This window comes from Colletotrichum paranaense, assembly GCF_030867605.1.
Source record: "Colletotrichum paranaense strain IMI 384185 chromosome Unknown Scaffold_3.1, whole genome shotgun sequence".
NCBI classification, from domain to species: Eukaryota; Fungi; Ascomycota; class Sordariomycetes; order Glomerellales; family Glomerellaceae; genus Colletotrichum; species Colletotrichum paranaense.
Window position 1 is genome coordinate 1,654,898 of NW_026848961.1, and position 20,900 is coordinate 1,675,797.

Sequence of the window (20,900 nt, forward strand, 5' to 3'; positions counted from 1 at the left end):
CAACACACTTTCAGGCTTCACGCTCTTCGTCTGGAAACATGAGACGCCCTGCATACTGCGTAAGGTAGGCCATGTGAGCCCACAACAGACGTAATGAGGACCAGTCTGGACCTTCCCTCTCCGACACATTACCATTTGAGGAATGGTTGATGATGCACATCTTCCGCCCGCTTTGGCAAGAGCTGTCCCCCCAGCTTGCAAGTTGCCAGACATGGCCATACAGCAACGACAACGCCTATCTGCCTGCCTCCTAGGTTGTCTATGCCACCGTGGTTGAGCAAGCAGGGTATCAGTATAGCATTCGTGCCGTAGGTAGTGCAAGGCAAATTCATCCTTGCATTAGACCGCTGAAGAAGCCGGACAACCGGTGACATTCCGCTTGCTTCATGTAGCTTGCTTACACTGATCGGCGGCTTGACACAACGCACTCTTGACATACTTGATGTTCCTGCAGAGAACCGTGGCACCTGAGGAATCATGTCAAGGCTTACGCAAGGTATGCCAGACTGTCACTTGTAGGCGACACCGTCGGCTAGCACACGGAGCTTTCGCTTGCGTGTTTGTCCATAGCTCGAAGCTTCTCTATTGTGATTCATGCTGAGAGAAGTTCTTTTGTTGGAGTCGCTCACAACCGTACCTTAGTATACAGGCCAAATTCTTCATAAAAACAGCCGATTGCCGCCGTGCCGGCTCTTGCCGGCATCTGGTCTTTCCGACCAGTATCTCAACTCTCCGTAGTCCCCGATCCCAACTCCAATATCCCTGAGCAAAAACGAAAGGCTGGCTGTTAAGGTATCTCAAATGTGGGTTTTAATACAAGATACTCCGGGTAAGAAAGACTCGGGTGTCTTCCTGCAAGATCCTCAACGGGCTCACAAGGGTCGAGTGCTGAAGAGTGCAGGTGTTGATGGGCAGGTGTGCATCATGTCGAGCATACTGCCCTTAGTGCTGGCTCCACTGGATAGTGTTGAGGTCAACACCCTCCTGCACCAACTCCCAAAGCGGGCTCAGCTCGCGCAAGAAGTCGACTCTCTCCTTGACTGCCTTGAGAACGTAGTCAATCTCCTGCTCGGTGGTGAAACGGCCAATACCGAATCTGATACTGCTGTGGGCGCTCTCATCGCTATTACCCAAAGCACGAAGAACGTAACTGGGCTCCAGAGAAGCAGAGGTGCAGGCACTGCCAGAAGACAGCGCGATGTCCTTCAAGGCCATCAGGAGAGACTCGCCCTCAACATAGGCGAACGAAACGTTGACACATCCAGGGTAGAAGTGCTCAGGGTCGCCGTTCTGGGTGGTGTGCTCCAGCGACAACAAGCCATTGAGGAGTCTGTCAGACAAGAACTTGATACGCTTCGAGTCGTACTGATAAAACTGTTAGCTGCTGTGTATCGATGCAAGATACCATAAACAGAGCAGAAGGGTTAGGATAAGGTCAGACAGGTTGCTATTTTTCAACATGGACGTCCTTGTCACGGGACATTCAGAAAGCCATGCATGTAGGAGCGAATCATCATATGGGTAAGCTGGGGAAAGGGAACTGAATGAAACCTTGAACATACCTCCATTTCCTCGTAGGCGATGCGGCACGCCTCGCCGAAGCCAGCAATCAGTGGCGGTGCGAGAGTACCGCTTCGCAAACCTCTCTCCTGTCCGCCTCCGCTGATGATAGGGTCAAGTCTGACTCTGGGCCGGCGGCGGACGTAGCAAGCTCCAATGCCTTTGGGGCCGTAGATCTTGTGTGAGGAGATAGACATCAAGTCGATGTTCATCTTGTTGACGTCCATGGGAATCTTTCCGACAGCTTGTGCAGCATCGGTGTGGAAGAATGTTTTCCTCTCGCGGCAAAGCTTTCCAATGGCCTCCAATGGCTGGATAACTCCGATTTCGTTATTCACAGACATAATGCTGACGATGGCAGTATCCGGACGAATCGCTGCAGCTAGCTCATCCATATCGATCAAGCCAGAGTTCTTGACCGGGAGGTATGTAACTTCGAAGCCCTCATCTTGAAGATGGCGGCAGCTGTCAAGAACGCACTTGTGCTCCGTCTGCGAAGTGACAATGTGCTTCTTCTTTCCAGATCTGCCAAAGAACCTTGCGACTCCCTTGATGCTCATGTTGTTGCTCTCGGTGGCGCCACTCGTGAAAATGATTTCCTTGGGATCCGCACCGATAAGCTTCGCAATGTGGCCTCGAGCCTCCTCGACCGCTTCCTCACTTTCCCATCCGTATGCGTGTGTTCTCGAATGTGGGTTTCCGTAGATACCAGTCATGAACGGTAACATGGCATCGAGGACGCGAGGGTCGACGGGAGTCGTGGCTTGCATGTCGAGATAGATGGGCCGCTGGCCCTCCTCCATCGTAGTGACTTGCTTCAGGACCTCAGCCATGGGGCTAACCATGACATTTGAAGCATCGGGAGACTGAGGGACAACATCGATGAAGTCTTTCTTGTCAAGCTTGATGGCCGTTTCGATGTTAACCTGTGCATTATCACGTTTCGTTTCCGAGACGTATCTGCGCTGCTGAGATAATCTGTGGGTTGGCGCAACCGCCACCCTTGATAATGAGGAAATGCCTCGTGAGGGAACACCCGGCACCTGCGTATAGCGGCAAAGGCGACCTGCCTGCCTGAAGGCGGATGATGTGATGCTAGCCATGATGTGTTTGATGTTGATGGCGTAGGGAAGAAGAGGGACGCGAGCTTCAGGGAGAGGAAAAGGAAAAGAGAAATTCTAGAAAGAGGAGAAGCTACCCTACTCAGGATGGGGATAGTTTTTTTTCGTGACAAATTGCATCGGAGACCGCCTCGGGGTCGGGGATAAACACACGGGCCGTGATTGGCCAGATCGGTGGGATGACGTTCCCTATTCAGCTGCAGTCCTTTTTGGGAGGCGGTTTCGGCTACGGCACCTGTCAGGACCGACACCCCCGAAAAAGCAGCAGCCCAAGATTGGGCCGCGCCTCGTAGGGTCAAGAAGCACAGGCGGGCGCGGCAGGGAAGCCGAAGGTTGCAAAGGGACGGCCCCTACCTGGTCCTTACCTTCCCATGCCATGATGTGCCTTACCTAACATGCCCTTACTCAAGGATGATTAGCTAAACAAAACGTAAACGGGCAGGCCTCCCAGGACTTGGACAAAGTGAATTGGGTCTTTGCTGAAATGCTGAATGCGGCCGGACTGGGGACGAGGATCTTTGCAGAGACGGGCTCTCGGAGTCGCCCTGCTCTTCCACCGCTTTCGCCGCGACCGAGCAACTGTATTCCACTTGCCTTTCTTCCTTTTGCATTGTTCAATTTCCCAAACCGAAGCTCCGAATATCCTCAAGTCCATCCCCTTCCTTTTCTTCAACCCTTTTCTGAGATTCTTTTTCTCATCCACAAATCGCAGCGTCATCATCGCGAAACATCTGTTTCCCACGTCGCAGTGCTCCGTTCTTCCCGCTGACCCCGCCAGGCACCTACTTTAGGTACCTTAGCTTCTGCATAGTAGCGCCTTAGCTCCTGTCTTTCGGCACCTCATGCGCCACAGCCAAGCGACACTGCGCAGAAGCTGACTGACACAGCCACGCCTACGTCGTCACCAGCGACAATCAGGTTGCGAGAGCCCACACCTCATAAGGTTGGACGTCGAATACCCTCAACTTTCAAGCAGCGACGACCCTCGTCAGAACCTTCAGCCTACGATACCACCCTCTCTACCCTTTATTGGCACGAACTTTTCAAGTACCTAATCCGATACATCACCACCACAAAATCACCCCGCCATGAGCTTCCGGGGCTTCCAGAAAAGCGTCATTCGGGTACGTGTGTCCACTTAATGAGGGGTCCTCCCGTGCCTTCCGCGTGGTAACGTGAAGACGGAACACAAAATTGGCTGACTATTGATCTCCTTTTCTCCACGACAAACAGGCGCCCCAGCAATTCAAGTCGCGCTTCAATATCGGCGAGCACACAAAGGATGCCGTCTACATCGATTCCGAGCGCAGATTTCAAGAGCTGGAAACCGAGACGAAGCGATTGCACGATGAGTCCAAAAAATACTTCGACGCCATCAACGGCATGCTCAGCCATCAGATCGAATTCAGCAAGGCCATGACCGAAATCTACAAACCCATTTCCGGTCGCATGTCGGATCCCGACAGTTTGGAGGTTCGCGGCAACCCCGAGGGTATCCGTGCCTGCGAAGAGTACGAGGCCGTCGTCAAGGATTTGCAGGAGACTCTTGCGCCAGAGTTGGAGATGATAGAAAGTAGGGTTATTCGCCCAGCCAACGAACTCCTTGATGTCGTCAAGGTCATCCGCAAGTCAGCAGCGAAGCGCGAACACAAGAAGCTCGATTACGACCGACACAGACAAACCTTGAAGAAGCTGCAGGACAAGAAGGATCGGAATGCCAAGGATGAAAAGGCTCTGTGGAAAGCGGAGAACGACGTGGAGCAGGCGACTCAGGAGTTCAACTACTTCAACGATCTTCTCAAGGAGGAACTGCCGCGCCTGTTTGCGCTCGAGCAACAATTCATCCAACCTCTCTTCCAGTCCTTCTACTACATGCAACTCAACATCTTCTATACGTTGCACGAGAAGATGCAACACTGCGACATCGGCTACTTCGACCTAACGCTCGACGTACTTGAGGCATTCCACAAGAAGCGAGGTGATATTCAAGAGCAGGCGGAGAAACTATCCATTGTGAAGTTCAAGACGACTGGTCAGAGACGTCCGGTAAAATACGGCGGCCGTCCCGCAATCGAGGGCAAGCCTCAACACCTGCTTACCGCTGGACCTTCTTCCTCCTCAGCTGCCTCCACAACCTCAGCAGCGCCCACAAAGTACGGTGGCTACACCAAGCAAGGAGAAACCGCCGACGCGAACCCGCCGCCTCCATACTCTCCTCCGCCAACGAACGGAACTTCTGGTGGAGGACTCGCCGCTATTGCCGCAGCAAAGTCAAAGCCTCCTCCGCCCAAGCCCAAACCCAGCCGACTCAGCGGAGCGCCCGCGGCCGAACATGTCACCGCCTTGTACGACTACGCTGCACAAGCTGAGGGCGACCTGAGCTTCAGGACGGGCGATGTCATCGAGATCATCAGCAGAACAAAGAACGAGAATGAGTGGTGGCAAGGTAGATTGAACGGAAAGACTGGGCAATTCCCAGGTGAGTTTTCGTCACCGGCCAGCACAAACTTGAATAGAGACAAAGACTAACTTTCTCCGCGCAGGGAATTACGTGAAACTGAATTGAGTGGGAGCGACTAATAGAGACTCCCAACCCACCAATAACGATCGACACCCGTGATCTTCACCCAAATACACTGTGCTGCAGAGGCACATTAATGAACAACTGCTAGGGCATCGAAAGGGAAGCGCGAAATACTTGCATTTGGGATCTTCGGCGTACGCAGAAGGGACTGCCCCATTATTTCGAGTCGGAAAACACTTGGAAGAGGAGCGAAGGCAAAGGGAGAGAAAATGAGGGAAACTTGGATGTAGGGGAGGGGAGGAGGGGTGGGAGAAAGGCTGAGGAGAGACGTCGCTTTGCTTTTACCCTGGGAGAAGTATCCATGTGACACGAGTCTGTTGGTCGCCTCACTTTCATTTCTCCAGGTTTTCGGTGTAGAGAGACCGGCATCGGAGGCGGTGGCATAGCAAAGGATGGCCTTCTGATCCCATACCTACTACGCCTTTCTCAAACGATTCTGCAATTGGTGTGTTGTCAAAAATCACAAGAGCTTTCTCAATTCTGCGAGCATCATCGGCGTGCTGTAAGTATTGCGTGATTCCACATGAGAGAGCTGGCCATTTGCTTTCTACTGGGTTGTACAGTTCCCAAATGTCTCGTATCAGAAGTACAGGGAGGCGGGGGAGATCCGAGAAATGAGGCTCACTCTCCTCTTGGTATTTCACCCCCTTTTCTTTGAGCCTCGATAAACATGTTCGCTTGCGGCTCAGCCTGCCTATAGCTTCATGTATGATCCCGGCCGGCGGTGGTGTGAGTAGCAAGTCTTTGAGGATTGAACAGTCCAGTCGTGGTCCACGGCGCGCCCTTTTGCATTGTAATTTTCAATTTGAGAAACAGGAGCCCTTTCGGAATCGGCAGGGTGCATAAACAGCACTGGGATATATATGCAAGTTGTCGAGGTCTGGTAGAATATATTTACGTATGCATCTATAGGCTGCCGGCCAGCGTGACCTCTTCTTCCCCAGGAGCCCAATACCCATGGAAGCCTGTTGACCCCTAACTCCGAGGGTACCATTGCGTCTTTGGCTGGTCATTAAGCCAGTCTCGGGGCTTGGGACATGCAGCTCGACCCTATCCACCCTTATGTTTCGGTTTGTCAAAGTGCAGATTCGACGTGGGACAACGGGGCGAGGCTCCTTGGGTGAGGCGAGCAGCCTGTCGACGGGTTCTGCCTCAATCGGTCTGCTGGTATTTACAACTCCGTCTTTGTATCGGCAATCGACGGGAGAAAAATGGTAGGGTAGGCTAGCTGTCGTTTCCCTGTGGGAAAAGCTTTGTGTAATAAGATCTCAAAAGGAATATCAGCTCCCATGGTAGTATCGTCCAACGAGAGATCAGCTCCTGCTCAATCCCACACGCCAAGGATTGGCCTCTCACCTGTCTCGCTGGCTAACTGATACCACTCGAAGTAACAAATGTAAGATACGGAGTAATTAATGAAGATAGATTTAGAATGAGGGTCGGGCTAGCTCGCTTATGGTGAGAGCCCCCTTGGTAGAAACCGGGGTACTCCGTAGGCAACTCTACACTAGAGTCCCCATCGTGCGAACCACATCCTTCCTGAGCGGGGTGAACAAGGGCTTTTGAGCAGAAAACAAGGCAGCCGACATCCATCCCTGTCCAAATACAAAAGCAAAGAATCCAGGCGGACGCTACTGTGAAAGTCGAGACTCGAGCGGGCTACCTGCAGTGACTAACAAAATAGGGCGTAGGTGCAGTTGTCGTCGGCCGAAGACCTCCATCCCACAACTTTTCGCGTCTTTGAATGGAGCAAAGTAGAAAAGTTGGTATGGGATCGTCATCTTGGTAACCATATTGAAAAAGTACCACCATGAAGTCTTGCCGGTGAGGGACGCTCGTAAGACGTCTAGAATGTTTGATAGAACTGCCAGCGGCAGGCTCTTATCAGCAACACCGGCACGGGACCGAGTGATCCTTGCAAAACGCAAAGTTGAAACCTACAGGACTCCCAAGAGCATAGATGGTTTGCACATATGCGGCCGAGGCTCTTCTTATCCATGATGGCGCGTCTGGCCTGCCGATGTCCGTCTGCACATTGGCAGATGTTTGTGACAAATGAGGAATAGACCCCTCACTGAATGAAGGGTTTCTCGAACAGGGAGCAGACACCGGCAGGGACTGCGGCGTAGGATAGGGTCCCGAATCCCTCACATCGTCGCCTTCTGTCGGTTTACGGGTGCAAGGTGGTGTTGTTGGGCCGCCAGGCCACCGAGCGAGTCCGGTAAGCTTAATGGAAGGGTCAAAACAAATGAAGACCAAAGGACGTCTGGTCTGAGGCCCTCTTTGCCCAATAGCGTATACCAATGAGCGCTCGTCCATTACCCCCGAGATGTTACCGAATGTACTCTGGCCTTTGGGACAGAGTATGTTATCCAGTGCGTCAAGGTGCACATTTGGTTGGCTCACGTCAACCTCTGGTGGCCAAGATGAGATCTCGTTAGGCCCATGGGTCTGGTGGGAGACCTGAGCAGAACTGTCAGCTGGTGACTCTTTCGGAACCCGGCCGGTTCCGCTTTGGGAGAAACGAGAAATTGAACGTATTTGCGGTCTTTGCGTCATCGCTTCGGTAGCGACTGGATCATTTACCAGGTCAACGAATGATCCGCAAGCCTGATTATAAGAACGTATAAAACAGTGGCTCAGGGTTATAGTCGGCAATGTTGAGCCGTCATCGCCCCTGTGAGCGTAGGTTGTGTCCTCTTTCTTCTCCAATGAGACTAGCTTAGTAGATGAGCAGCGCGGGGTTGATATATATGCGTTTTGGTGTGTGTCAGCTTCGGTATCTCTGTCACCAGGGTCAACGGGATGAGTCGCAAAAACGAGTTCCTTTCTGTAGGCTGTTCTCGCGCTGGAAGATTCGTTGACAAGCCATTCTCTTCGGCATTCTGACACCATAATATTTCCCGTGACCAAGTCTTTCGCGAGCTGCAAAGTACTCCATCGATCATCTATCGGCCCGTCTTTGTGATCTCGTCTCAGCATAGATTCTTTCGACGCCAGCTGCATGTCTCCAGGCTGGGTACTGCCGACAGGCAACCGAAAACCGTAATAATATGATAGCGAGTCTGTTTCGTATACTTCGAAACTGTTCAGGCTGGACAAGCCATAGAAATAGCCATCGATGATTTCAAAACAAACGGTGGCTCCGATATCTGAACCAGCTAGGTCTTCGAGATCCAAGTGACCAGGTATCCATTGCTTGGTCTGTAGATCAAATCGTCGTAGGACCCATCGTTTGAAGCCATCATCCCCAGTAACCGAGTGAGTGCCGTAGTAGAGGTAGTCCTGATTGTTACGCACAAATAGCTTAGAGGTTGACTCGAGACGTTGGGTTGTGAGAAGCGTTCTCTTCTCCACGTTGATGACAACCAAGCGACTTCGACCTTCGTTCTTGGGTGGGCTGTAAAGACAAGATAATATTCCATGGGCGAAGTATATTGGACGGAACTTGTACTTATTATTGGCGAGATTCGCCCCCGGAACAGATTGTAGCAGCATTCGGGTATCGATGATGTCCTCTGAGTCCGACGAGGCATGCAAGTTGAGGAGACGCAGCACCTCGTAACTTTCCGTATAGCAAAGCGTGCCATTGCAGTAGATGAAGTCAACTGCATGAGCGACCAGAGCTGTGGTGTATGGCTTGGCAGTGGCGATAGCGTCCTGAAGCTTGACCAGTCGCCGCAAGCAGCGAGCATATTGCTTCGAGGAGCGGGCAGCTAGGAAATCAGCTGAGTACGGCGCATGAGTCTAAGCCACCAAGTCAGCGCGGCTCAAGAATGATTGTAATCGTTGCTCCAAGACGATGCTCACCTCCAATGCAGCCCGGCAAATATCGTCATTGCTCACGAGGTACCTGAACTGTCTACAAGCGAGGCTTAAGTTGAATATGTCGTGTAAATTCAAAGAATTTGCGATATAAGTCATGATCTCGATAGGCAGCCTTTGCATTCTTGCAAAGTCGACGGCTGCCATAAACCCGCCTTTCTAGCATTCGGCCAATAACTTGTCGTAAAAGAGCGAAATATCGAATGCCAAACTTTCATCAGGCAACCGGGGGGTTGTAACTTAGGTAACGTAAGGTAACTTGAGAGAGGGGCGGTCATGTGCGAGACAGCCGGTGGAGGTGATTTGGTGCCACTCAAGACTGAGGCAACTGACTATGAGGCGACCACTTGTCATGCAGGTCGAAATATTCCTCGGGAAAAGCGACTGTTGCTTGTTTTAAGGTGAGTACCCGAGGGGCTCAACCAGCAGAGCCGCACTAGGGATCGGCTTCTATACACGTACACACACCCCTCCCCCCTCTTAGACCCACGAATCGGCCAAGAACATACATTGCCGCTTCCCCCTCTAGATCCAAGACAAATATACCTGTGTTTGTAATATAATCTCTTTGAAGCCAGGCTAGCCTGGCGCCGTCGGACTGGCGTGCAGTCTATCTTGGTACGTATACGGCGACGCAGCAGAAGGGCATGTCCGTTGGGTGTCTCGAAGTATATTACGGGAACCTAAGGTCGTGGAGTCTTCTCATGTCTTTTCATGTGGATTTGTGCAAGAAGAGGGCATGGTAATGTGGGATTATCAGGCAAAGGGCCGAGATGGAGGGGGGGGGGGGGCGCCCGAGATGTCGTACAGGCTCCTTGGCCCCCTTGAGCCCTGCCGGTCATTTCATCCCTAGTTCGGCAAACTGCAGACTCGTGAATGTGTCGATGTCTATGTATCAGAGCCTTACCTTACCAAGCACGTTCTTTGATGAGCATGCGGCTTCGAAATCAGGCTGTCCCCAAAAGATTCTAGGTTGGACCGTACAGGGGGTGGAGATTCATCAAGTGCCCCGGTCGAGACTAGCATTCTCTACTAGCACCTACATCCCTGATCGCAGCGACAGGTCTTAAGAGGATTCTGCCCAATCATAGGGCTTCAAAAGAGCCTCCATTCTCCTCTTTTCTTGAGACTGACATTCGCTTTCGCCAACACTTTCCTCACCAACTCCCTCATCATCTATTTGTGGTTGCACTGCCTTAACTCAGATGAGCTCTTTGTAGCGGTAACCTAGATCCTAGAACCGATGCGGCTCTGCTCTACGACTTTTTTGAAGACCGCGCAGGTTAATGTTCCCTCGTCTTTTGCAATGAACACTTTCCGTGCCTACCTCCTCCATGCGTAAGGGAAGTCCGTCGAAGTCCGTCACTGCTCATATAACACGCTGCACACGTGAGGTCTTTTTATAATCATATAACTCTATTCCAGTGGAACGAATGAAGTATCAGCGACTCCATCATCTGCCCTTGGTCACCGTTCTGCTCGTATCGTTGCCCGACCAAAAAGCCACTTGGGAAGGCTGGGAATTCTTCCGAATTACAATTTACGCCCGTTCGTCGTCTTGTGCCGTAGGGACTACTAGTCTTTTGCCAGTCTAGAGGCTCAGCTGGTCATGCCTGACAGTTACGAGGCTGGCTCAAGACGACTCATGTGCTGTGGACACCCGCTTTGCATCGTCAGTGATCCACAACTTGCGCCATCGCGTCAGATGCGTCGATTTCCATCACCATATCCCTCACACGGCCCCCGAGCCTCAAAAATACCGGCCTGTCTGACCCATCAATAGTGAGACCACTTGTCCGACTTCCACCGGCTTAGACAGTGAATGTGGCAATGTCTTATTCGCCAGGCATCGTCCTACCAAATGGTGTCGTCAAGTGATGCATTCGAGGCCGTTCTGGCCAGGTCTCGCATTCCAGGTCTCGCATTAAAGGGTGGTACTCTCGACTTCTCATGAACCGACCACGTTTCACTAGCAGGTAGATCGTGCCTTCTCGCTGATGCTGTTTACGCACATAAGTGCAAAATCCGACAGAACTAACAAGCCGTGTGCAGCGTGAGAACCGGTTTCTGCTGATGCCCAAAATCTTGGTGCTGGCTTGGGCTCTACCACGCCGATCTCTCTATACCTTGAGTCAAGGCTTGAAGAGCGAAGCGATAGCTGGATAGCTGAAGAAATCAAGTACCTGTCTAAGATATACCGCAGCCTCACATGACACCTTCCATCGACTTTGAGGCCCTTAGACCGTCTTCAAATCATTCAGATGTTTAAAACTGGGAAGACCAAGGGTAGTCGCCGCGAATCGAGTCTTCCTCCCTTCGAAGCCATCTTGGTTGCCAGTAAGAAAAGTCGAGAGAGTGCATTAAATAGGGGAAGTGTCACACGATATGCTTTTCGAAATGTAGAACGAGGAATGTCCGGCTACAGATGTGACATTGCGTACATCTTTCCCATCGTCTCACTTGGATCACCAGCAGACGGCTTCGCCAAGTGAAGCCATTCCCAACCAGGTTGTTTTGCTCCGCCGACGCCGCTGACAGTCTTTCATCCGCCGGACCTAGCTTTCTAGCAGACTCACGACCGGTGCTTCTTTGAGTTTACAGCTGACAGCCTTACATTTCGATGAGGTCGAAATCGACGGGGCCGCAGCCAATGTCTTCAGCATTTTGTGTACTACCTTGCCCCCCCTGCGTTCCCTGGTGCCAGAGCTGTGGGTCTTCCACGCCGGGGATTTGTCCGGCGAACCCCAGCACCTCACCACCTTAGCGCTTACGACTTTGGTACTTCGGTGCCATTGCCTGGCTTTTCAGATATTTCACGGTATTGACAATGTGTGGCGCTCTTCATGCAAGATATGGTAAGCATCATTTATTATGTCATCTCCAAACATATCAATAGCATAGTTGCTTCGGAAAGTCGAACATAATTCTACCTTTTGGCCAATAATTCTCAAATTATTCTCATCGTAGCGTGTGATCGATAAGTCTATCTCACACATATTTCGGACGCAGACTATCTCATGTTTGCTTCTCAGGTTCATTGTTCGTTGTGGCGCAGCTATAAGGAAGCCTCTCTATTGCAAAAGATCCAAAACTCATTCCAGGGCTCCTCTACACTGTTCGATGCTGTGCATCAAGGGCACAGCTCATTACTGTGCGGAATGGCCATCCGCACGGTTGCTGTTAGCATAAAAGCAGCATGCTGCCGAATGCGAATTAGCTACGTAGGATCTTCAATCCTGGTTTGCGACTTTCCTCTTTCATGTTTTAACCCTTTTCAAGACACACAATTCTGCAGTTATTTTTTCGAAACTCAACGGCCATGAGTCTCACTGAAGAAATTGACCTGTGGTCACCTTTTACCAGCGACACTCTGTTGGAGGTTCGCACCAGCGTGATGAAGAAGATGCCCGGACTAGAGGTCACGTCCGGAATCGACAAGGATTTGAGGCATGGCCCCATTCACGTATCATATCTCGGACTCGATGCGGATGAGCATGATCCAACTTTCCATGGTGGACCGGATAAAGCGATACACGGTTGTGAGTACATTATGATGCTGCTTCAGGCGTTCTGCCATCATGACGCAGTTCTGAAAGTTTAGTCCAGATTGCTCCTCTCACTATTCTGGTTGGAAGGCAGAGCATCCAGTTGCAGCGGACAGATTCAGACCGGGAGCTTTTGGCGAAAATTTTGTCACTAGACACATGAATGAGCGCAACGTTTGCATTGGCGATGTTATCGCCGTTGGTGACGAAGTCGTGCTCCAAGTCAGTTTGCCACGACAACCATGTTACAAGCTCAATCATCGTTTCCAGTTGAAGAACTTTGCGCCTACGACGTTCAAGTCTAGTAGGACTGGCTGGTATTATCGTGTTCTGAAAGAGGGAACAGTCAAGGCTGGCGACGAAATTAGGCTCGTCGAGCGCAAGTGGCCCAAGTGGACCATTGAGAGGGTTCAGGAGTACCTGCACCGGAACCAGACTGACGCAGCTATGAATGAGGAACTTGCATCAATTGAAGACATGGGCAAGGAAAGTCGTGGCGCATTCCAGCGACGAGTGGCCAAGGCTAAAGCTCAAGTCAAGAGGGAAAAGGGGGACCAGTGGAGAGACTTCAAGATTATCGAAAAGACAAGACAAACCTCGAGAATCTCATCGTTTGTCCTCGAAGCCATCAACCCGATCGAGAACCCAGAATATCTCAACGAAGGGGCTCACGCAAAGCTCAAGCTTCCGAATGGCCTCCTTCGGTCTTACTCCGTCATCTCTGGGGACCGCAACAAGTTCGAGCTCGGCATTGCTCTCGAGGATAAGGGCCGTGGAGGATCCCTCTACATCCACAACTCTATGTCTGTAGGCGACATCCTTCAGGTTGGGCGAATGACAACCGATGTACAAGTTGCCAGTGCCTCAAGCAATCACGTCTTCATTGTGGGAGGTATCGGTATCACCGCCTTTTTGGTCCTTGCCGAGGCCTACCACGAAGTCCACTACAATTTCGAGATGCACTACGCCGTTCGCTCGGACGACGATATACCGTTTCGTTCTCGCTTGGATGCTCTTGGGAGTAGTGTTCGATTTTACGACCGTAGTAAAGGCGAGAGGATGGATATCACCGAGATCATCAAAACGCTCAAGTGGAACAGCCACGTCTACGTTTGCGGACCTACGCGAATGACCGATGCTGTAAGGGTAGCCGCAGAGGATTGTGGTCTCGATGAGGGCGACGTACATTACGAAGCCTTCTCTGCCGATACATCGGGAGACCCATTCGAGGCAGAGGTTCTGAATCGAGGCGGCAAGATCCTGAAGGTGGGCGAGGAGGAGACGCTGCTGGAAGTACTTAAGCGGGAGATCGGGGGCGATGTGGAGAGTAGCTGCGAAGTCGGTAACTGTGGAACTTGCAAAGTTGCGCTTAAGAGCGGTCGAGTCGATCACAGAGGCACAGCTCTATCTGGCGACGACAAACTTGAGTCAATGCTGAGTTGCGTGAGTCGTGGTATTGGAAGAATAGCAATCGAGATTTGATTGACCACCAGTCTTAACACGCTCTCTGCTAGATTGCTACAGTATATCCAACTTCACTTTGATTTCACATCATATTTGATTCAAAATAGACAGTGTTAAAGCCAGAGCGTTGTGTGCCACCGTACCTCAATTACTCCGAGAGTGCAACAGAAACAACCTTAGTACCTAAACTAAGTAAGACGGAGAGAGATCGGCCACCTCACCGAGCTCGGTGTCGATCGCCCTTACCGTTGATAAGAGTGGTGGGGTATATAGCACGGGCCATGCGGCTGGGTCAGGCCAATGATGGTAGCTTCTGATAATAATCAAAGACCCACCTTGACTTTTTTCTCAGGCTGGCTTCGATCGATCCGACAAGAATTCTAGCTGCTCACTCTTACTTCCATAGGACGACAACATTTCTTCGCGTTGAGCCGATCCCCCGCCAATATGTCAACCGCCGAGTCCCAAGGGGATGGCTTCCTTCTCTTGCCAGTGAAGCTCCCAGCACTTCCCTCGTGCCCCATCACCGCTCTTCACGAGATCCGCGTTCGACGAAATGCGCCCAGGATCCCGACCGAGATCGATGAGCGAAGTCTCTTTCTCAAGAACGTCCCCGTCGACAGCACCGAAGCTCATTTTCGCCAAGTTTTCTCCGCTCTCGTTGGTCCAGGTCGCTTCGAAAGCATTGCATTCGAGGATGATCGGAAGAATGCCGCAGCTGTCGACCCAGTCAACGCTGCGAAGATTATGGGTCTAGGCAAGAAGCGCAAGCGCGGCGAACAGGAAGCAGAAGAGAGAGCCCGGGAGGAAGAAATTGCACGACTGCCCGAGACTTGGACGAGAAGATTGCGAAAAAGCGGTAGCAGCGCCATTGCTCTCTTCGCAGATGAAAAGAGCGTCGAGCTCGTGCTCAAGGCTATCAGGAAGGCGAACAAGACGACAAAATTTCCCGTCTGGGGACAGGGTGTTTCCGAGGATGAGCCCGAGCTTGGATCCGAATGGGTATCTGCACACATTCAGCTGTCGCGCTGTGACAAGGCGGCAACGCAGAAGTCGGTTCACGCCTTCTTCAACGTTTTCAACCGCAAGGAGAAGGAAGCGGCGGAGATGGCCAAGAGGTTGCGCAATGAGCCAGACGAGGACGGCTTCGTCACAGTTGTCCGCGGTGGCCGTGTTGCTCCGGCCAACAAGAACGAGGCCGAAGAAGCCCGACAGAAGATGATCGACAGGGCCTCGAAGAAGAAGGACGAGACTACGGACTTCTACCGCTTCCAACTGCGCGAGCGTCGCAAGGCGGAACAAGCCGCTATGCTGAAGAGATTCGACGAGGACAAGAAGAAGGTCGATGCCATGAAGGAGAAGCGTGGCAAGTTCAGGCCGGAAACATGAATCTACAGAGGACGTTTCCAACACATTAAACAAGATACCCATGTAAAAAACATCAACTTCAGCGTAAGTGGTCTCTCCTCTTTCTCAGTGTACTCCCCTCTACATGATGACGCACGCGGGGCCAGCGGAGCACCTGTAGGCGAAGGGCTTGTCCCAGAGCCAGTGGTGCAGTGCCGACAAACACCGCGTTATATATATCTTCTCAACTTTGTCTGATATTTCGATCGGGGCTTTCTTCTTTCGCGATTAACGATAACGCTTGGAAAAAACAAAGGCTTACGCAATGCTAGACCACCAGATTTAGAGATCAAAGAGGCAGGCTCCTACGGCAGCAAGAGGCCTGTTGTTCGAGTCATAGAATCACGTTTGCGGAAACAGGACGGCTTCCGCCGAAGAGACTTGCCGTACACCTTCACGCCCTTTTGCCCAGGAGTGAGGGAGGTCGAGTGGGTGGAATGAGGAAACCTGTGCCGAGTCGAGTCGCAAAATAGAACCGCCGCGGCACAGATGACCACGGATTGGTCTGATATTTGCTACCGCCACGCCTCTCAGCGTCCTCGGTAGAAAAAATACAAAGCCATGTGTGCGGCAAGTCGATGTCTCCCAGTCATGGCCTTCTTTCCCAACGCAATTCCCGCAATCCTGGATTGAACAACGCGGCAGGTTCAGGTTCTGGACCAGTGGATGCCTATTGCTTAATCAAACGCTCCTCTGTGCAGCGCGTGGCGTCAATGTTCTTTTCGACAGTACTCCCATTCAGGTGTTGATTGTATTTTACTTGCTGCCCCTATGCCCCTCTACTTTTTCCCACCTCGTCTGGGTTCCAGTTCCGCCACGATGTTTTAGCGCCAGAGCCGGGGTATCATACTTCTCAACTGGTTCTAGTGGAAGAGTACTTGATGCGCCAGTGCTGGGCTACCACATGGCTGGTTCTCATGAATCGCGACGAGCGGGTGAACTGAACGAGAAATTTAATTTCTTCGGGGGTCACCAAAGTTCCACGGTTCAATATGTACATCGTCCACCGCTCTCTCACAACTGCTCTGCGGCGACTTACAAAAGATCCATTTCATGCGTATCTGCTTACTCTGTGCCGCACGTCGACGTCTAATTCATGAAAAGATCCTGGCACGATGCGGGTTTACGGCTATCGTCGCCGGGTTCACCTCACCAACAAGGGTTTGAATGATGCTTACTGCCTCGGCGTCTGTATCCGATTCGGCATAGGCCAAAGTAGGAAGAGAAGCCCCGCAACACCCACGAAATTCATCATGGGGTCACTCTGAGCCCTTTTTCCGTGGTGTTTATGACTTCCACATACCCACTCCTGAGCGCTGAGACCCTGCCAAGCATCGCCATACTCGCGCACCGATGCTTGTCGTCTTCAGCTACATCCGAGAATAGCATCGCAGTTGAGAATGGCATTTCCATCTTCGCCTGAAGTCTCTAGCGTGGGAAACAGAATCCTGCCGCTCGTCACACGGACTTTGACGCGATGGGCCGCGATTGCTAACTAAAGGATTCATGACATGCGAGAACCATGTAAGATTGAGCAAACGACTCAGGATCCAGTGGGTAATTAGGGATTCATACCGCGCCGCAGTCTACTCTTGTGAGCATAATGCACGGTACTTTACAAATTTGAGGAACCCTTATTTTCTCTCAGGATCCTATGTATGCGTACCTATAGCTTATTCCCGCCTACATTATGTATAAACCAAAAGAGCGGCTGCATCAAGTCGAGGGGAGGGGATAACCTAACTAGCCGCAAAAAGCCACCAAGTCCAGCCGCACCTGGCTCCTCGTAGTAACAATAGTCGCCAACCAACATCCCCTTTGAGTTAGTCCATCGGCCGATACAAGTCGAGAGACTAACACCATAGCCGCATCGCTCGACGCCCCCGTGGCACCCATCGTGGGATCCCCCAATCACTGTCAATCTTTCCCATTTCTGTAATTTCCTGGGCCCCTTTCCCGCACCTGATTTGGCGTAGTCAGGGTCGACTCTCCGGCTGGTGCCCGGACCTCACGATGCTTGGCCTCGGTAGCCATCATGGGAGTCGTGCATACGAAGATGACTTCCTTTGCAAACCTCCTTCCCCTTCCGGGCCACACAGACAGCAATGGCGAATAGTCCAGCACGACCAGACAGGCCATCTTAGACTCTGTTCAGCGGGCCCTAAAGGAGGATATTTCCAAGATGAGAACCTCGCTTAGCCCTTCAAGGACGTCTAGCCCGCGGTGCCGCTGTGCCTCTGGCCGTGTAAGTGGCCTGCGTACCAGCGGCACGGGACAGATGCTCAAGCATCCAACGGGATGGCAGGACATCTTAAGCGGCACCTCGTCCGCCTAGAATGGGCTTCGTCCCGTTCACCTCACGCACCACATCCGCCAACAGCTGTGTCGTCCAGCATTTCCTAGAGCACTCTTGCTCGTCCAACGACGTATCTCACGTCAAGCCATTCGTTATTCTCTATACAGCCTAACAAAGTCTCTCTTTGGTTAATCATAATACAGCCATAATGGCACCTTCACTCTTTACCCTAGGCACGGCTGCCCTGGCCTTGGCTGGTGACGCTGTCGCCAAGCAGTTCGTCCTCGATGACACATACGACTCCACGAACTTCTTCGACAAGTTTGACTTTTTCGAGAGCAAGTACGGCACGGGAGATTATAATGACGTCGATCTCACCTCGGGCTACATCAACTATCGCACCCGTGTCGATGCCCAGAAGCTGGGCCTCATCAGCAATGCCGACGGCGAGGTCTTCGTGGGTCCTGATGCCCACAACATCACCGAGTTCCCCGGTGTTGGCCGTTCAAGTGTGAGACTCGAGAGCAAGGCAATTTACAACAAGTCTCTCATGGTCGCCCGCTTTTCTCATCTTCCTAAACCTGTCTGCGGTGCCTGGCCTGCTTTGTAAGTTCTCTATCCAAGAGTGAATATCCAGTTCTCCCTATACTAACATCATTGAAGCTGGTCCTACGGTTCTCCGTGGCCCAAGAAAGGCGAGCTTGACTTCTTTGAGGGCTGGAACAACGCGGTATGGATACAGCCTGCATGTTTGCACTCCAAAAGCTTTGCTAAACAACTACGATAGGCTGCCAACAAGCCTGCTGCCCACACCTACCTCACGTCCGAACAGGGCCAGTGTGTCATCAGTGAAATCGGGCAGACAGCCAAGGTTAACACAGCAAACTGTGATCAACTTGCTCCTGGACAATACACCAATGAAGGTTGTACTACTACAGCCACCTCTGCTGACCCTTGGGGCTCGTCCGATGGCGGTATCTGTAAGTGAAGCCAGCATATCAGTCTTGGGATGGTCTCAACTAATCCTTCGAAATAGATGCTGTTGAGTGGACAGACGACTACATCAAGTTCTTTGGTAAGGAGCCTCCAAACCCTACTTTTCAATGCGAATGTATATACAACAGGTAGCTAACATGGCACCTAGCCTGGACCCATTCCGCAGCTCCCAAGAACATTGGCTCCGACTCGCCTGATACCTCCTCTTGGGGAACTCCCTCCATGCTCATCGCCAATGATAAGTGCAACATCAACAGCCACTTTGCCGATCAGCGACTCGTTCTGAACATTGACTTCTGCGGTGTTCTCGCCGGCAATGAGTACATCTGGAAGGACCAGTGCGCCGCGTCCACTGGTCACTCTGTCTGCTCGTCCTATGTCGCGGCGAATCCCAGCGCCTATAAGGACACCTATTTCAAGATCAAGGACATTCGTGTGTTCAAGGAGGGCAGCAAAGCAGTAACGACTTCTGCGTCCTCTTCGTCTACCTCTACCTCTACCTCGACCTCCATCTCAACCTCTACCTCGACATCTGCCACAACGTCGTCTGCTTCGACATCATCTGCCTCCACATCATCCGCCTCGACGTCTTCCGCTTCGACATCGTCTGCAGTCACGTCGACTACCACCTCCACATCGGCATCTGCTTCGGCGTCCGCGTCTGCTTCCGCCTCAACCTCAACGAGCGCCTCCATCTCTGCTTCTGCTAGCGGCTCGGTCACGGCAAAGGACACGTCTATCAGCGCCTCTGACTCCAAGACCGCCTCAGCTTCTGGCACTACCTCTGGCACCGCATCTGCCTCTGGCACCGCCTCTGCCTCCGGAACTGCCTCTGGTTCAGCGTCTGGATCTGGATCTGGATCTGGGTCTGGGTCTGGGTCTGGGTCTGCCTCTGTCTCCGGCTCCAAGTCTGCCTCCGCCTCTATTACTCCCACTGGCCTAATTACCACAAGTGCCACTGGCACCAAGTCAGCTACCGCCAGCGCATCCGGTTCCATCTCCATCAAGTCCAACAGCAAGTCCGACGAGGATGTCTGTACTGAGAGCGACGCCACCAGCACCAAGACTGGCGTCACCAGCAAACAGACACAGGCGGCTGCGACAAAAACTCCTCCCGTCGAGCTCACGACCTCGACAGTCTACACCACTAAGGTGTCTACAATCACCGCGTGCCCGCCCACCGTCACCAACTGCCCAGCCCACATCGGCAAGGTCACGACGCAGACCATAGCTCTGTACACCACGGTCTGCCCCGTCTCATCTGTCCCTGCTCCCAAGCCCACCGAGCTGGTCAAGGGCAACGACAAGCCCAACGACAAGCCCAATGATAAGTCCAACGCTGGCCCTGGCACTGCCCCTGGCGTCTCGACCACCACCTTCACCACCGTCTATACCATCACTAAGTGCCCGCCCTCCGTCACAAACTGCCCCGTCGGTAGCGTCACCACTAAGATCGTCACGACATCGGTTCCCTCTGCCGGCACCTCCGTGCCCATCGTGACAAAGGTCGTCCCCACGGCCCCCTCGGGCCCTAACTCCGCCCCCGGCCTGACCAAGACCCTCTCCACGGTCTCCCCGTCTGGAGTCCCTCCCAAGCCCAACGCCCCTGGTGGTAACAACTACGGCTCCGGCTCCGGCTCCGGCAACGGCACCATCCCCAAGCCTCCTACCGGCTTCAATGCCACCGTCCCGGTGACCAAGGCTACCACTCTCACTGCCTCCAAGCCCGCGGGGACGGCCCCCGGTGCATCAACAACTAGCTACTCTAGCGCCAGCTACCCGACCAAACCGGCTGTTGTTGTCAACGCAGCCGTTCAGGCGGGTGCCAGCTTCCTGCTGATGGCTATTGGTGCTCTCGCCGCCTTGGCTCTTTGAATGCCTACAACGCTTTAGTTCCTTTTGGCGATGTTGACGGTGTAGATGTTGAACAATGTTTAATGTATACTGAGATGCTTGTAATTTGGTACAAAGAGATCGATCACAGTCATGGTCGTTCCTTTTGTTAATACTAGTACATGATCGGCACATCAACCTAGACTTAGATACAAATTAAACTTAGCTAGCTGCCCGGCTGCTTCGCAACTCTTCAATAATAAAGCCAT

At 52.3% G+C, this 20,900-nt stretch overlaps 5 protein-coding genes across 5 annotated transcripts; 3 read left to right on the plus strand and 2 right to left on the minus strand.

Annotated features, from left to right (window-relative positions):
• Positions 1-942: 942 nt before the first annotated feature.
• On the minus strand, positions 943-2,663 carry CPAR01_04104 (cysteine desulfurase IscS; the record flags this gene model as incomplete). The annotated part of the gene is made up of 2 exons (XM_060488385.1): positions 943-1,365; positions 1,563-2,663. 2 exons carry the CDS (start codon positions 2,661-2,663, stop codon positions 943-945), a joined length of 1,524 nt encoding a protein of 507 aa, XP_060352591.1.
• A 1,106-nt stretch (positions 2,664-3,769) lies between these two features.
• CPAR01_04105 (BAR domain-containing protein) lies at positions 3,770-5,247 on the plus strand (the record flags this gene model as incomplete). The annotated part of the gene is made up of 3 exons (XM_060488386.1): positions 3,770-3,805; positions 3,915-5,160; positions 5,225-5,247. The coding sequence occupies 3 exons, from the start codon at positions 3,770-3,772 to the stop codon at positions 5,245-5,247; spliced, it is 1,305 nt and encodes a 434-aa protein (XP_060352592.1).
• A 1,902-nt stretch (positions 5,248-7,149) lies between these two features.
• CPAR01_04106 (F-box domain-containing protein) lies at positions 7,150-9,213 on the minus strand (the record flags this gene model as incomplete). Its single annotated transcript, XM_060488387.1, has 2 exons — positions 7,150-9,012; positions 9,076-9,213. 2 exons carry the CDS (start codon positions 9,211-9,213, stop codon positions 7,150-7,152), a joined length of 2,001 nt encoding a protein of 666 aa, XP_060352593.1.
• Positions 9,214-12,409: 3,196 nt separating this feature from the next.
• CPAR01_04107 (MOSC domain-containing protein) lies at positions 12,410-15,488 on the plus strand (the record flags this gene model as incomplete). Its single annotated transcript, XM_060488388.1, has 4 exons — positions 12,410-12,629; positions 12,697-14,078; positions 14,207-14,291; positions 14,506-15,488. 4 exons carry the CDS (start codon positions 12,410-12,412, stop codon positions 15,486-15,488), a joined length of 2,670 nt encoding a protein of 889 aa, XP_060352594.1.
• Positions 15,489-18,010: 2,522 nt separating this feature from the next.
• Positions 18,011-20,673, plus strand: CPAR01_04108 (beta-1,3-endoglucanase; the record flags this gene model as incomplete). Its single annotated transcript, XM_060488389.1, has 5 exons — positions 18,011-18,408; positions 18,466-18,532; positions 18,590-18,782; positions 18,839-18,877; positions 18,947-20,673. The coding sequence occupies 5 exons, from the start codon at positions 18,011-18,013 to the stop codon at positions 20,671-20,673; spliced, it is 2,424 nt and encodes an 807-aa protein (XP_060352595.1).
• Positions 20,674-20,900: the final 227 nt, after the last annotated feature.